General features: G+C 39.5%; 1 protein-coding gene across 1 annotated transcript in view; it reads left to right on the top strand.

The window, feature by feature from the left end:
• Positions 1-13,999, top strand: part of ESR2 (estrogen receptor 2) — a 64,579-nt gene extending 50,580 nt beyond the window's left edge. Inside the window, exons 6-8 of the mRNA XM_043988145.1 lie at positions 2,345-2,478; positions 11,672-11,852; positions 13,752-13,999. Coding sequence (XP_043844080.1) covers positions 2,345-2,478; positions 11,672-11,852; positions 13,752-13,944 — 508 coding nt within the window. The 3' untranslated portion in view covers positions 13,945-13,999. The remainder of the gene's footprint in view (positions 1-2,344; positions 2,479-11,671; positions 11,853-13,751) is intronic.
• The last annotated feature ends 3,626 nt before the right edge of the window (positions 14,000-17,625 follow it).

The following is a 17,625-nucleotide window of genomic DNA, read 5'->3' as shown; positions in this document are numbered from 1 at the left end:
ATTATGAACAGAGTTGCTCTCCCTTGCTCCTGACTCTGAGGCCCAAGCAGAGGTAACTGGTTCATATAAGGACTAATTCTCAACTTTGGCCTCACCAGCATCTTTTTTAACCAATGAGAGAATTAGGCCAGACACAAAGATATATTTACAAAATCATACTTGGTTTTTATCTGAGTACCTCAAAGCACAAATCAAAGGGAAAACCAAGGTCTGCCATTTTAGATTTCAGTGACTGAAGAAATCATAGGATATTAAAATTGGAAGGGAAGGCCCTTGAAGGCAAGGGACCATGCCATAGGAATATCTCTTGAATAAACTATTAATATTTAACTTGGAGAAGAGAAGACCAGAAGGGGTGGGGAGAAGGGAAGCATTGATTCCAGTGTCTTCCCTCTAAGATTATCTCCAATTTATCCTGTATGTATCGTTCTTGTACATAGTTTTTTACATGTCATCTTCCCCATTAGAATGTAATCTCCTTGAGGGTAGAATGGTTTTTGCCCTTTTTTGTATCCACAGGCTTAGCACAGTGCCTAGCACGTAGTAGATACTTAATGAATGTTTGTGGTTGACACGCTAGCTGTTTTCAAGTATTCCAAGGGCTGTTATATGAAAGAGGTTTGAGCTGTTCTATTTGGCCCTAGATCACTAAAGAAGACACATGACATAGAAGTTACAAAGAAGCAAATTTAGCTTTGTAGCAGGAAGAGCTTCTTCACAATTAGGACTGTCCTCTAAGGAACAGGCTGTATTAGGAGGTGGAGGGTTTCCTCTTACTACAAGTCTTCAAGCACTGGTTGGATTACCATGTATTGGGTGTTTGTAGATGGAATTCATGTTCAGGTACAGATAGGACTAAATAATCCTTCCCAAATTGGAGATGGTGTGATAGTCCTTCCTTTCTGCATGTGCACAGAGCTCATCTAGTCCAATTTTCTAATTCTACAGGTGAAGGTACTAATGTGAAGCCACTTATCTAATATTATACATCTATTAAGCAGTAGAGCAGAACTTGAATCCAGGTCTCAGAGCAGTGTGGCATGGTGTATAGCATGATAAACTGATAGAAGAGACCTGTGTTTAAATCCTGCCTCAGAGACTATTACTACTACTACTAAGACTACTACTACTACTACTACTACTACTACTACCACCACCACCACCACCACCACCACCACTAACAGCAGCTAATATTTATATATGACACTTACTATGTACCAGGCTCTTTGCAAAGCACTTTACAATTATGATCTCTTTTGTTTTTGTTTTGTTTTTGGTAAGGCAATGAGGGTTAAGTGACTTGCCCAGGGTCACACAGCTAGTAAGTGTCAAGTGTCTGAGGACAGATTTGAACTCAGGTCCTCCTGAATCCAGGGCTGGTGCTTTATCCACTGCACCACCTAGCTGCCCCAATGATCTCTTTTAATCCTCACAACAAACACCAGGAGGTAAGTGCTATTATTATCCCCATTTTACAGATGATGAAACTGAAGCAAACAGAGGTTAAGTGACTTGTCCAGAGTCACACAGCTAGTGAGTGTCTGAGGCTGGATCTCAACTCAAGTCTTTCTGACTTCAAGCTTGGTGCTATATCCTCTGTGCCACCTATATGGCTTTAGTCAAGTCACTTAACCTCTTTGACACTTAATTTCATCCTCTGTAAAATAGATGTTCCCCTGGGCAGCTGGGTGGCACAGTAGATAGAGCACCAGCTCTGGATTCAGGAGGACCTGAGTTCAAATCTGGCCTCAGACACTTGACACTAACTAGCTGTGTGACCCTAGGCAAGTCACTTAACCCCAATTGCCTCACCAAAAAAAAAAAAAAAAGGATATACAAATGCTCCTAATGCTTACAAAAGGTTCGTGTGAGACTCAAAATATTGCAGAGAAAGCATTTTGTAATTTCTTAAACATAAATATATGATAGTGGTAATGATGGTTGATATTGTTGGTAGTAATAATGTATTTTGGTTCCAAGTCCATTACTATTTGCATTATACTACTCCCAGATTTCTTTTTTTCCCTAGGTCCATTCTATTGGTTCAGCTTTGGTATAACCTGGATTTTTTTTTTAATTCCTGGAGCTATGGAGGCTTCCATCAAATACAAAAGTGTTTAAGTAACTTATTTTCCTCAGGAAAAATAAATGCAATTAATTCCTTAACCAATTGAATTCCTGAGCACAATTCCAGTTCTCCCAATTAGTTGTCTTCCCCTTCTCCATTAAAGGTCTTTAGAATAGCCTGGACTTGACACAGAACCTATCTCCCCAAGGATGCTGGTGCTATTAAAAAAAAGTTATATGAAACGTGTCCAGTAACATTCCAAATGTTCTTTTGTAGGGATGAGGGCAAATGTGTTGAAGGGATTTTGGAAATCTTTGACATGCTCCTGGCGACTACTTCAAGGTTCCGAGAGTTGAAACTCCAACACAAGGAGTATCTCTGTGTCAAGGCTATGATTCTTCTGAATTCCAGTGAGTAAGCACACAGCTGTGTGTAATGTCTCTCCCCCAGAATGCATATTTCCAGAGAGAGAGAGAGAGAGAGAGAGAGAGAGAGAGAGAGAGAGAGAGAGAGAGAGAGATAGAAAGAGGGAGAGGGAGAGAGAGGGAAAGAGAGGGAGAGAGAGGGAAAGAGAGGGAGAGAGAGGGAGAGAGAGGGAGAGAGAGGGAAAGAGAGGGAGAGAGAGGGAGAGAGAGGGAGGGCAGAAGGAGTAGGAGAGCATTAATATATATTTACTCTTTTGAAAAAGAAAACCTTTTCAGGAATTCCTGACACACCAGTGTTTCAATGGATTTCTTTCTGGTTCTTATCGGTTCCTATTTATATAGCTTAATTGGTCTGAAGCTCAACTAAATCCAACAAAGGGTGATCAAGTGTCTCTTATGTGCATCAGTTGGTTTTAGGTGCTTGGAGTGAGACCAAATTTGGATAAGACATTGTTTTTGGCTTCTTTTTTTTGTATCTACTTTATTCTTGCTTATAGGACTACATATTTCATGCTATCTATAGAATGTAAGAAGAAGAAAAAAATAATAGCTAACATATAGCACTTTAAGGTTTGCAAAGTGCCTTACAGATAGTATCTCATTTTATCTTTACATCAATCCCAGGAGGTAGGTGCTATTATTATCTGTTTTTCATCTATGTCAGACTCTTCATGGCCCCATTTGGAGTTTTCTTGGCAGAGATACTGAAGTGGCTTGCCATTTCCTTCTCCAGCTCATTTTACAGATGAGGAAACTGAGGCAAACAGGCTTAAGGGACTTGCCCAGGGTCACACAGCTAGGAAGTGTGTGAGACCAGATTTGAACTCAGGAAGAGGAGTCTTCCTGACTCCAGGCCTGGTACTCTATCCACTGACCTACCCAGCTGCCCTAAGAAATACTTAGCTTCCAGTAATAAGGAGGTAAAAGCCATAAAGCCATAACTAGGTATTCTGACATAATCAGACCACATTTGGAATATGTGCTGAGTTCTGGGTCCCATAGTTTAAGAGGAACATTGATAAGTTGGAGATTGTGTAGAGAAAGGGCAATATAAAGAGCGAAGACCTTTGAGTCCATATCCTATAAGGAGTGGCTGGAGGTGCTGGCCATGTTTAACCTGTGGAAGAGAAGACTCAGAGGGAGACAGGATAGTTGTCTTCTGGTAACTGAAGAGGGGTGGGGCAGTCATTGAAGACTTGTTCTATTTTGTCCCTGAGCAGAAACAGAAAGAATAGAAGAGCAGGGGCAGCTAGGTGGTACAGTGGATAAACCACCGGCCCTGGATTCAGGAGGACCTGAGTTCAAATCTGTCCTCAGATACTTGACACTTACTAGCTGTGTGACCCTGGGCAAGTCACTTAACCCTCATTGCTCCACAAAACCAACCAAACAAACAGAAGGGATAGAAGAGGCTGATTTAGGCTTGATGTTGTGGAAGGCTTCCTAACCATTAGGGCAGTCCAGAAGTATAATGGATTGTCTTGAGAGGTCAGTTGACAAGCATTCATTAAGGTCTATGTATGTGTCACTATGTGAAGTTCTGGGTCTACAAAGAAAGGCAAGAATATTCCAGGCATGGTCCAGGGGTGGGGGCAGCCATTGTTTAGGCACTTAGATGGAAGATGGAGTGTTGTGTTGGAGGAACTGCAAATAGGCCAAATGTAGCTAGTTCAGAGAATGAATGGAGGAGAGTTAGGGATTAGAAGACTGAAAAATTTAGGGGCCAGGGAGGGGTTTTCAAGTAGAGACTGAAGAACCACTTGTCTTATGTTGTGGTGGAAATTCCTTTCAGGTGTGGGTGGAAAAAAACAACTCCCAATATTCCTTCTTCCAACTCTCAAATTTGGGGATTCTGTGTCCTTGGTAAATACTCTGTATCCATTTTATAATCCCTGGAGACCTTCTTAGAAACACTGTAGGGCAAGAAACATATAATGCCTTTCGGAATAAGATTCGACCTCTTTTATAACAATTTAATTCCAGAAAATGTCTAGAGACTCATAGAAGATTCTTAGATGAAGACAAACCAAATTGGCCTTTAGGCAGAAGGGAGCCTGAGTATCAAGAGTGAAGTAGATGCTTCCTTCTTGGAGGATTAAGAGCCATCCTTTTACTTTCTCCTATATCTGCTTCCTGTTTGGGCATATGATGGGGAGGAAACCTATTCAAAAGGGAACCTAAAATTAGTCAATCCCTTGGGTAAAGCACTGTTTCTCTAAAACAATGGAGAAATGAAGCTACGGGGTGGTGGTGGTGGTGGTGGTGGTGGTGGTGGTGGTGGTACCACCCATTAACAACTGTCCTTGGAGCTGAGCTATCAAGTTAGCTAACTCAATCTCTTAACAAGGTCCTACTCACATAGGTCAAAGGACATATATGTTCAGATGAAGGTGAAAACTTAGAGGACTGACCTGAGTGTGACAGGAGAGTAAGTAGTTGGGGGGGGGGGACCAGCATGAAGCCACTGGGGAAAAATGAAAAGAGGAGATAAAAAAGCCATAGGGAACCCTTTCCCTAATTCAGGTAAAAAGTTGACCTCGGGTTGGCCCCTGCCCATATGCAGTCTAACTCTCAGAGGCAGAGAAGTAGAGAAAAGAATGGCTAGAATGGAAACAATGAAAAAAAGTAGAAAGATGGGCAAAATCCAATTTAGAAAAAGAGCTAGAAAGTGCTCTGATCTTTTCAGGGAAGATTTTCCTGGTCTTTTATGGCAATTATTTTCCAGACTTTGCCAAAGTCTAGACTTGTCATTTCACTTTCTGAATGCAAAGAAAGCAGCACTTATGTCCATGCTAGATGTAATTGATGTGTGCGGGAGATCTCAGTCCAAAACCTTTGAAGTTACTTGTTGGGGAAAACTATGTTTTTCTGGCTCTCCATTTGGACCCGATTACCAGGCATTATGCCACTGGCACATCTGCCATCTTGGAGAAAGGGAGGGTTAGATGTGGTTGGAAAAATACATTTACCTCCTAGCACGAGATTTATTTTTTATTTCATTTTCAAAAACAATTTAAAGCTTATTTCTGTGCTGCAAAGTGCTCCTTGGAAAAGAGTTGTCTTTTAAGTTTTTTTTTTTTAATTATAAAAATTATTCACAGCTTTTTGCCTTATGTTTGGCAAGACCCTTTTATAATCATTTCAGTCTCAAGTGCATCATATGTTGTTACTGAAAATCTGGGCCAACCACTTTATGAACGAGCGAGATTAGGTTGGAGATACCATGTTCAATCAGTAACATCCTCCATATCCAACTCATTCAGAAGATCAATAGGGGAAAATGAGGCTTCTTTGGAACCAGTGTGTAGAAGGGCCATGCTGCTGTATTTAAAGCAAATATAGCATTGCTGATTTTTCCTACTTTTAAGAAAGCCCCCTTACCTTTTTGTTAACTGTACCATTTTTTTTTAATTTTTAAATTTAATTTTTTTTTTTTTGCGAGGCAATGGGGGTTAAGTGACTTGCCCAGGGTCACACAGCCAGTAAGTGTCAAGTGTCTGAGGCCGGATTTGAACTCAGGTACTTCTGAATCTAGGGCCGGTGCTTTATCCACTGTGCTATCTAGCCCCCCCCCATTTGTTTTTTTTTTTTTTTAAGTTTTCTGCTGCTATTCTGAAGTAGAATTTTGTTTCTCTGGGTAATTTATGTTTTCTACTAATCTACTATTTCAATAATAGCCCCTCCTTCCCAGGCTTGTTGTGAGGATCAAATGAGATAATATATGTAAACCTTAAAGTGCTATGTACACGCTAGCTTTTAGAATATGTGGGAAAGTTTTCCTGATTGAATTGGAAGCAGGGCTTGGCATTGGCTTAGTAAAGACTGACCATGTCATGCCATGTGAAAGAAGCACGTTTGACCATGTTCTCTTTCACTCAAGGAGGAAAGCAGCTCCTGACAACACATGGAACTGGAAGAGGAGATGAGGGGAGGATGAGGAAGCCCTATGGAACTGAAAGAGATGAAAAATGTCTTGTGGCCACTGGGTTAGGGCTTAAAACTCCAGAAGAGTCTTATTTCCCTTTGAATTCATATGATAATAATGAAAGCTCACAGTATACTTTGCAAAGATAGGATTTCCTATAATTTTTATTAAGAATTCTACATTGTACCACAATCATTTTCAGCTTCCACTAAGAGGAGAAGTAGAGGGGAGGGAGTTCTCTTGATAGTGGTCATTTAATGGCTGTTGGCTGACCTCTAATTTTCATGTGTGGAAAATGAGGTGAATCTGTTACTTAGAGACATGCTCTTATGACAGGTACACCATGTTCAAATACAGCTTTTTTTTTTTTTTAAAGGGACTCCTAATGACATTGAGTGGAATAACAGTATTAATAGCAACCATTTAAATAACGTTTATTATGTGCTAGACAATGTACTAAGAGCTTTACAATTATCTCCTTTGATCCTCACAACAACCATAGAAGGAAAATGCTATCATTATCCCCAATTTATGGATGATGAAACTGAGAGAAATAGTAGTTAAGTGACTTGCCCAGGGTCACACAGCTAATGCTTCAGGCTGGATTGGCCTCAGGTCTTCTTGATTCCAGGCCCAATGCTCTATCCATTGCACTACCCAACTTATTGAGATGGGATAGTTGAGTCTGGTAGTATCTCTCTCATCATAGAGGAAAGCTGGTCCTATTTATAGATGAGCATTAAGGATTCAATGAGAGATGCCCAAAAGTTTGACCACCCCAAAGAATTTTCACCATTGGATTGTCACCAGTGACTGGAAGTCCTATTATCAAAAGGATCCAAAATGGTTTAGTGAAAAAAGCCCTGGATTTGAAATCGGAAGGCCGTTATTCACTAGCTTTGAGAACTTAAGTGAGTTTCTTAGCCTTTCTGCCTAAATTTTCCCATCTGGGAAATGTTGATATTAATTATCCCCTCAAGGGTAATTATTTGGATCTTTGCTTCTCTAAGTTCTATAACAGGGTCTCCCACATATCACAGAATCACAGACATGGAGAGTTGGAAGGGACTTCAATGGTATCTAGTCTAATCCATGCTGCCAACATAACAGAAAAGAGCTCATCTTCTTACTGAAGATCTCCATTGAGAGGGAATTCACCACTTTTAGAGATGACTCTTTTAGCTTCTACTCATTGCTCCTGGTACTGCCTTCTGAAGCCAAACAGAACAACACTTTGAATACCTGAAGGCAGTTATCATCTCCCACCCCAAGAGTTTCTTCTGTAGACTAAATGTGTCTACTCATTTATTATTCTTTTTATTTTTTTGGTAGACGCAATTGGTTTTTCTAGACACTTTATCACATCATCAGCAATTAATACTTTGATCTACTGATTTCCAGTATTAACCACTCTATCTTTTCCTCACAAGTGACAGTGTTCCATAATGACAGAGAGCTGGTCTTAGAATTGACAAGAACTAGCTTAGTCTTGACTGTGACACAAAATTGCTTCTGTGACCCTGGATAGGCTACTTAACCTCTCAGTGCTCCAGGGAATTGTCTATTAGTAGTAGTTGCTGATCTGCTTGGGAAAGGGGAGTTACCTCATTATGAAATGCCCTACACCATTGAAATCATAGATCTGATGAAAAAATATATTTCTTGTTATTGAAATTGGTAGGGTTTCAAATATACTGTCAAAATTAAGTGGTGAGGGGCAGCTAGGTGGCACAGTGGATAAAGCACTGGCCCTGAATTCAGGAGGACCTGAGTTCAAATCCAGCCTCAGACATTTGACACTTCCTAGCTGTGTGGCCCTGGGCAAGCCACTTAACTCTCATTGCCCTGAAAAAAACAAAACAAAAAACCCCCACAAAATTAAGTGGTGAGAGTAGATATGATTGTTTACTAACTTTTAAAAATTATGGGCTTGACAAATATCAATAAACATGAAGATTTCAATATATAATGAACAGAAAGAAACATATATGAATCATTTTTTACAACCAGCTTATTTTAAAAATTACATTTAATACAGTAGTACCAATAATACTATATTTGTCTGTCTCCCTTTCTGACCTTCCTTCTTTCTTCTGTGTATTTTTGAGGATTTTGTTGACCTTTTTTCCTTTATTTTCTTCTTTTTTAAAAAAAAATCACTCACTCTCCCAATCCTTCCCATGACTTTTACCCCACCAAAAAAGCCCCTCCCTTGTAACAAATGGGTATAGTTTTATTTTTTTTAATTCACCCATTGATTGTGTCTGAAAATTATGAACAGGTCATTTTACATCTATAGTTGATCAACTCTCAGCCAAGAAGTGGGAATCATTGCTCATTGTTAGTCTTCTGAAGCCCTGATCACTCATTGCATTGAGTTCTTAATTCTTTCAAAGTTGTTTTCCTATACAATGTTGTAGTTACTTTGTAATTCCTCCAGGTTCTGCTCCTTTCATTCTGCATCAGTTCATACCAGTCTTCCCAGGTTTCTCTGAGTCTGTCCCTTTCAATATTTTACAACATTCAATATTATGCTATTACATTAATGTATTAAAATTTGTCCAGTTGAACATCCATTTTCTAGTTTTTTTTTACTACAAAAACATTAGCTACAAATATTTATATATAAATGAATCTGTTCTTTGGGAAATCAAAACTGTGTTATCTCTCAGTTAAAAGGTGTATATAGCAACCTGACTAATGTGGAAATGTTTTGCATGACTACACATGTATAACTTATATGGAATTGCTTGAGTTCTTAAGCGGGGGTAAAAGGAGGGAGGAAGAGAATTTGGAACACAAAGTTTTAAAAATTGATGTTAAAATTTGTTTTTACATGTAATTTGGGAAAAAATAAAATTCTAAATAAATGGAAAAAAATTGAAATAAAAAAGGTGCATACAGGACTTTTTAGGTTGGTGTTGGAACAATTCATAGCTTCACCAACAGTACAGTACCATATCCTTTCCCACAGCCTCTTCAACAGTTGTCACTTTCCTTTTTTGTTATCTTTGCCAATCTGATGGATATGAGGTAGAGACTGAAAGTTGTTTTAATTTGCAATTCTCTTATATTGGTGATTTGGAACATTTTCTAATGTGGTTATTAATAGCTTGCATTTTTTTTTCTTTTGAAATTGCCTGTTTATATCTGTTGACCACTTATCTATTGGGGAATTGTTCTTGTTCTCACATATTTATATGAATTCTACACGCATATTCAATATCAGCCTCTTAAGAGAAATTTGGGGGCAGCTAGGTGGCACAGTGGGTAGAGCACCAGCCCTGGTCAGGAGTACCTGAGTTCAAATCCGGTGTCAGACACTTAACATTTACTAGCTGTGTGATCCTGGGCAAGTCACTTAACCCCAATTGCCTCACTAAAAAAAAAAAAAAGAGAGAAATTTGCCACAATTTTTTTTTTTTTAGTTTACTATTTCCCTCTGAATTCTAGCTGCAGTGATTTTGTTTAATTGAAATTGTCCATTTTATCCTTTGTGTTCATCTTTCTTGTTTGGTAAAAAGATTTCTCCATATCCTTTTTTGTGAAAGATGCCTTCTTCCTTTCTCTTCTAATTTATTTATTGCATGACTTTTAAAAAAATTAATTTAATTTTTTATTTTTTTAGTGAGGCAATTGGGGTTGCATGACTTTTTATCACTAGCTTCCATATCCATTGGGAGTTTTCTATGGTATGCAGTGCTAGACATTGTTATAAACATACTTTTTTGCCAGACTGTTTTCTAGCTTTCCAAGTAGTTTTTGTTGAATTGCGAGACCTTACCAAAATAGATGGTATTGATTGTTTTTGGGTCTGGTATACCTAATCTGTTCCATTGATCAACATTATTTCTTAACCAGTACCAAATTATTTTGATAATTATTGCTTTGTAGTATAGTTTAAGATTTGGTCTTTCTTTCTTTCTTTCTTTCTTTCTTTCTTTCTTTCTTTCTTTCTTTCTTTCTTTCTTTCTTTCTTTCTTTCTTTCTTTCTTTCTTTCTTTCTTTCTTTCTTTCTTTCTTTCTTTCTTTCTTTCTTTCTTTCTTTCTTTCTTTCTTTCTTTCTTTCTTTCTTTCTTTCTTTCTTTCTTTCTTTCTTTCTTTCTTTCTTTCTTTCTTTCTTTCTTTCTTTCTTTCTTCCTTCCTTCCTTCCTTCCTTCCTTCCTTCCTTCCTTCCTTCATCTCTCTCTCTCTCTCTCTCTCTCTCTCTCTCTCTCTCTCTCTCTCTCTCTCTCTCTCTCCCCCCCCCCTCTTTCTCCCTCTCTTGCAATGAGGGTTAAGTGACTTGCCCAGGGTCAGATTTGACCTTAGGTCCTCCTGAATCCAGGGCCAGTGCTGTATCCACTGCGCCATCTAGCTGCTCCAAGATTTGGTATTTCTAGGCCCTTCCTTCACACTTTCTCGCCCCATGATTTCTCTTGAGATTCTTGAAATTTTGTTTCTTCAGATGACTTTTATTAATATTTTGTTTAGATCAGAAATTTTTAATCTTTCGCATAAGCCCCTGTGGCAATCTGTTGAAGCCTATTAAATTCTTCTCAGAACATTGTTTTTAAATGTATAAATAAAATATATAGGATTATGAAAGAAACATTATTTTGAAACAAGGTGGGCTTTTTTGTTGCTGTTTGTTTGTTTTTTACCATCTTAGTTCATGGCTTCCCTGAAATCTATCCACAGACCCCCTTATGGGAATCCATAGACCTCAAGTTAAGAACTCTTGGTCCAGCTTTACAAAGTAATCCTTTGGTTTTAAGTAGGAATGGTTCTAATGTTGCAGATTTGGTATTGACTCTTATCTTAAAGTTGGTAATTTTTATTTTATTGAGGTAAAATCCCTCCTTATTTTTCCTTAGTATTTTTGTCATGAATAGATGATGAGTTTTATCAAAGACTCATCCTGTCTCTTATGATAGAAACATGCCTTTTTTTAGGGGTGGTGTGAAACCATCCCCCCCTCTCTCTCCTTCTCTAGGTATCCTAGGGATCTAGAGAGGTTAGCTAGCATATCTCCCTGCAGAATTACCCTTTCCTCTGGGGGCATTATTACTAAATGGCTAAGGTAGAAGACTAGGAGGCTGCCTCAAAAATTGTGCACAAAATCCAAACCCTACTTTTCAGATTTGAGCCCAACAGACAACAGTGTGGTTTTCTCGCCAGAGGAGGTATGCCTACTGGCTTGCTGAGGGCAGGGGGTTTTCCCCTTTTCCTTTCACAACAGAAGATGTGTTACAGTTTTTCTTCTCTGCCTAGGTATGTTCCCTTTAGCAGCTGCAACTGAAGAACCAGAGAGCAGCAGGAAGTTACATCACCTGCTCAATGCTGTGACTGATGCATTGGTGTGGGTTATTGCAAAGAGTGGCATCTCTTCTCAGCAGCAGTCCATACGTCTGGCTAACCTTTTGATGCTCCTTTCTCATGTTAGGCATGCAAGGTACACGTATGGTGGTAAATACTTTAATAGGGTTTGGGGTTTTTTTTTGGGGGGGGGTTGTCAATACAGAAATGGACCATATAGTGTCATGAGGAAGCATTGGATTTAGAATTTTAAAAAATAATGAATTGTGTGACCTTTTTTTTTTGGTGGGGCAATGAGGGTTAAGTGACTTGCCCAGGGTCACACAGCTAGTAAGTGTCAAGTGTCTGAGGCCAGATTTGAACTCAGGTCCTCCTGAATCCAGGGCCAGTGCTTTATCCACTGTACCACCTAACTGCCCCCAGAATTGTGTGACCTTAAGGAAGCCACTTATAGTCTTGGGGCCTCAGTTTCTTCGACTGTAAAATGAGAAAGTTGGGCAAAGGTTCCTTCCAGACCTAACATTTTTGTAGTTCTGTGACTGTGAAAGCTTCAGTATTTACTTAGCTTCATAAGGAGACATTTCAGTGAAAGGAAGAAAGGGAGAAAGATACCCTGAATGGGAAGGTGGTGCTTTGTTAGCATCTCTCAAACCAATGATGTTAAGATGCATGGCATTGTCTTTCCGGTTTAATGCCAGTAGTACTCACCATACAACTTATCCAGGGGGAACTAAAGCAGCCCTCAAACTTTTCCTTTGCTAGAAATGTCAAGTTCCACTCAGAACAGAGCCCTTAGGGGGTTCTTAATCTTTTGTGTGTGTATCTTGGACCCCTGCCACAGTCTGGTGAAGTCTAGGGACCCTTTCTCAGAATAATGTGTTTAAATGCATAAAATAAAATCATAAGATTAGGAAGGAAACCAATTATATGGAAATGCAGTTATCAAATTTTAAAAAAAGTTCACATGCCCCAAGTTAATAATCTTCTTCTTGAAGTCTAAACCCATTTCTCCCCATCATCTCCAAGGTAAGAGAGTCCTCTGAAGCTATGAGATTTGGAGGAAGGTACCAAAGACTTCCCCCCACTCCCCAAAGAGTCTATTTTCTCCTTTATTGATGTAGCTGCTATAAATCAACAAGCATTTGATGAGCACCTAATACTTCCATCCCCCTCCCCTGCACATGTGTTAGGTCCTGGCCATACAAATGCAAAGGTGAGGTAAGCTCTGCCCTCAAGAAACTTATTTTCTAACAGGAGAGAGCCAATAAAAGGTGGTCTGGGAAGGGAATTTTCTACTAGGTAACAGACTGTCACTCTTTTTCCAGTAGTAATGGTAGTATTGATTTGATTATCACTCCCAAAGAAAGAGCAAGAATTGGAGAGTTGGGGGAGGGGAAGGGGTGACTATTGAGAAAACTGGAGGAAAGAGATCTAAGAATAATGACCTGTTGGGTAGAACAGGCTGTAGAGAAAGAAAAGAAAAAAGAAAAAAAAGAAATACATTTAAATTGCTATGTTCCAGGGCTTTGAGAAAGGTCTGTATCATGGTGTCCTCTAGTTAAGTAAACATACGATGATTGTATTAAAAGCTCATAGATTTATAGAATGTTAAAGCTGGAAAGGATGATCTCATTCAACTCTCTCATTTTATAGATGAGACAGTCGATGCCTAGGGAGGCAAAGTGATTCAACCAGGGACAAACTAGTTGGGGGGTGGGGGGAGAGTTTGCATAGGATGACTAACCACTTGAGGAGCTGATGATAAACATTTTGAGTCCACACCCATTCTACTGATACCTGATGGGCAGGGAGGGGTGAGGGTGGCAGTAATACATAAAACAATAAAAGAAACATAGGGTCTGACCTGAAAATTCTTAAAACCTGAGATTTGGAGTTAGATAATGCACACCAACTATTTTACCCAGGGATTAGAGGCAAAGAAACACGATTCCATTGCTCCCATATTTCACAGGCATGATGATATCCCTTCCCCCCCAAATCCTAGTTTTTCTTCTTCTTTTCTTCTTCTCCACAGTAACAAAGGTATGGAACACCTGCTCAGCATGAAATGCAAAAATGTGGTCCCTGTTTACGACCTGCTCCTGGAGATGCTGAATGCCCACACGTTGAGGGGATATAAAAAGTCATCTGTCACTGTGTCAGAGTATGGCCCCCCAGAGGAGAGTGAGAGCAAGGAGGGGGGTCCCCAGGATGTGCTTTCTCAGTGATGTCCTATTACCCAGGAAGAGTCGGACTGAAGTCAAGATGCACAGAAGTGACTGAGACCTGAGCCAAAGTAAAGAATACTTCCTTGGTTGTTGGGCGTCTTGTGAAGCTCATGGGAAATGAAGCTCTGTCCAGTGGATATAGACTTTCATCGTTGATCTGTTCTTTGGTTGAAGACTCAGTGCTTAGCAGTGTGACACTGCTGATCTATTTATGAGCACAACTATGATTTTTAGAGGCTGGGATAAGAAAACCATTGTCTCCATTGGTGTTAAAAAGTAAACTGAGATGCAGGGTTTATATCTCTTGGGATCTTACAGGATCCCAGATCTGGCATCTTCCTCACCTTGCTGCCCCCTCTTACCTTGCCCCCTTTAAAAATACATGCACAATAGTTTTGTGAGGCTGGGGAGTAGATAAAAAGGAGAGTATCCCAAGGTTGGAAGGGACCTCAGAGTTGATCACCTAATATAAAACTCTTACCTGAAGCACTATGATGTAGGGAAAAAGGGTTCTAAATTAGGAATCCAAGAATGACAGTTGGAATTTGATATTACTTCTGGTCCACAGACACCTTGTCCGTAAAAATGAAGGTATTGGGTTAGATGACCTCTGAAGTCCCTTCTAGCTCTGAATCAGTAATCTCTTCCATAACACCCTGAGCAAGTCAGTCACTTAACCCTGTTTGCCTCAGTTTCCTCATCTGTACGGTGAGCTGGAAAAAGAAATGGCAAACCACTCCAGTATCTTTGCCAAGAAAACCCCAAATGGGGTCATGGAGAGTTCAGACACAACTAAAACCCCTCAGCAACAAACAACAAATAGCATCCCTGAGAAGTGGTCATCTAAGACACCAATCAGCCTTTTAATGCTCTGGCAAAATAGCCTGAGCTTGACTTTATCTGTGTGCACTTTACTGAGCACAGAAGTCTCTAGATGCCTCTGGGACTGTAGGGAGGAGCAGAATCCCTCCCCCCACCCTTCCCTAGCTTGTTTTGTGACTGCTTTAATTTAGGCTTTGTAAAGAGTGGATGCATAACTCCACTGCCTCAGTAGTGAGGTCAGAGCCTCTTCCATGCTTTGCGATGACCTGCATATTATCTCTAGGTGAGCCTTTTATTTTTGGTTGTGCTTTTATTCTTTGATTGTTGGTGACAATGTGAATTTTGACTACCGAAGAACATTGTTCATCCTGATGTTTATATAATTTACTTTAGTAAGCATAAGGCTATGTAGCCCATTTGAACTGGGCTTTTTCCTCTCGCTCTTGTAAATAGGTTTAATAGGCAGCGTTAAAATGTGAGGACAGGGTTAAAAGGGTGGACTTGAAAAGAAATTATAGGGAATAGGACATGGAGTTAGGAGTGGTGATGCTGCTAGTAGCTATTTGGTGGACATACTGTGAACCATGTGAAAGAGTGAGCTAGCTTCCTCCAACTCTTGGGTCTTTCTTCTCTGCTCCCTGCCTCTCTCCCCGCCCCCCCCCCCCCCAGTCTCTTTGGTTTCCTTGAGTGCTCTGTGAAAGACAGGAGCAGCCAAACTGTAAGCTGCCAAGGTGGGATAGGAGGTTGGGGTCAAGGAGTTAAACAACAGACAAACCTGAGTTTGTCATGGGAGTGTTGTAGAGTCATATGAAGAGTTGATAAATTCAGTTGATGGTTCGAAGTCATGGTAAAATTTTTTATCAAATGTCCAAGTTTTTCCTCTGGCCCAGGAAGAGAGAGGAAAGAATGAAATGCTTTAAAGAAAAAAACAAGATACCTCCCCACAATGCTTAATCTACTTCAACTGGAGGAATCCTGTGTGGGGAGGTCTGATTGTTTTTAGCTTTATGTGCTTACTGGGATGAATTCCTAATAACAAATGGACTATACCCTACAGAAAGTCTTAATCTGAGGAATAGTTGACAGTCTCATACACTCCTCTTCACCACTAAATTTTTTAACAGCTGATAATCTCAAAGGCATAATTAGTTGTACCATAAAAGGATTCTTCATTTTAAGAGATTTTTTGTTGTTGTTGTTTTGTTTTTGTGAGGCAATTGGGGTTAAGTGACTTGCCCAGGGTCACACAGCTAGTAAGTGTTAAGTGTCTGAAGCCACATTTGAACTCGGGTCCTCCTGAATCCAGGGCCAGTGCTCTATCCACTGCACCACCTAGCTGCCCCTTTAAGAGATTTTTTTTTTTTAAATTGGAGTAGCTAATTTAGCCTTTTGCTTACATATCATTCAATAATTGACAGGTGATGAGGGAAGGGTTGGAAAATGAAACAAATTATTAGTGTCTCCTAAATCTAATTTTCCTGCATTACTAAGGGAAACGCAGTCCTGAGATTGCTATATAATTCCATTTACAAACACCCAAATATGCATACTTTCTAGTAATACAATGAATGCATAAATTGAGGCCTATCTTTACCTTGGAGAGAAAAGGGTAGTTAAGTTTTGATAAGTTTGGTGGTAGCATCTTTAGAAAGTGCTTCCAATGTATCTGATGTGGGATTTGATAGATTTCTTGCCCTTGGGAAATAAAGCTGACCATCTTTCCTTTGGCTAGTGTTTGTTAAGTATCATACATTGATAGCAAGGCTTTATAAAGATAGGTGGATTTATGCCAGGAAATGTCTGTAAATAGAGTTTTTAATTATTTCTTAGAGTCATTTTATTTAGTGCTTGGAATTGAGAACAGAAACAGGATAAGAAAGTAGTCAAGTTCACTCAGAGTCACAGCTGAATTGTAATGCCAGCAAATTTGTATTCGGAAGAGGGTCAGTCCTCTATGGTCTTGCTAGGATCTCCTATAGTGAAGAAACGAGTGTAGTTTTGGAGAACCAGAGGATCATTTCCAACCTCACCAGAAGGGCAATTCTATACTTGATGTGGTGTCTCCCCCTACTGGACTTAATATCTATTGCTACACATAGGGAAAACCCAACAGTCTCTCAATACTTGATGGAATGCGTTTGTCACTCTACTCAGAGCCCAGATATTTTCTTGGAGCTTTAAAAAAGATAAAGATTTTTTTTTAAAGCACAAGATTTAAATTATTTTATAATTTGAATATGGGTTGATCAGATGAAAAAGCATAAATAAATTCCTTTCTCAGAGGCCTGTGGCCTAGATCTAGATCACAGAAATTAGAACTCCAAGAGTGCATCTAGTCTAAAGCTTCTTAAACTGTGGGTCGTGATTCCATATGGGGTCCAGTAACTGAATGTGGAGGTCATGAAAAATTTGGCAACAGTAAAAGTTATGTATATCTATTTTACATACCTATATACATGGGGTCATGTAAAGATTTCTTGGAGAAAAAGGGGTTGCAAGTGGAAAAAGTTTAAGAAACCCTGATCTATGTATAACAGATTGCTTGCTGTCTTGGGGAGGGGGGGAGGAGAAAAATTTGGAACTCAAAATCTTATAAAAGTGAATGTTGAGGGCAGCTAGGTGGCGAAGTGGATAAAGCACCAGCCCTAGATTCAGGAGGACCTGAGTTCAAATCCGGCCTCAGACACTTGACACTAGCTGTGTAACCCTGGGCAAATCACTTAACACCCATTGCCTCACCAAAAAAAAAAAAAAGTGAATGTTGAAAACTATCTTTACATATAATTGGAAAAAAACACTATTAAAAAAAAGAAGAAGCCTTGATCCAGTCCAACTAGATAAAGAGATTAGACTTGATTG

The sequence above is a fragment of the Dromiciops gliroides genome, chromosome 2, assembly GCF_019393635.1.
Source record: "Dromiciops gliroides isolate mDroGli1 chromosome 2, mDroGli1.pri, whole genome shotgun sequence".
Classification (NCBI taxonomy): domain Eukaryota; kingdom Metazoa; phylum Chordata; class Mammalia; order Microbiotheria; family Microbiotheriidae; genus Dromiciops; species Dromiciops gliroides.
Note: the sequence above shows the minus strand (reverse complement) of the source record. Positions and strands in the feature narration are given on the sequence as shown.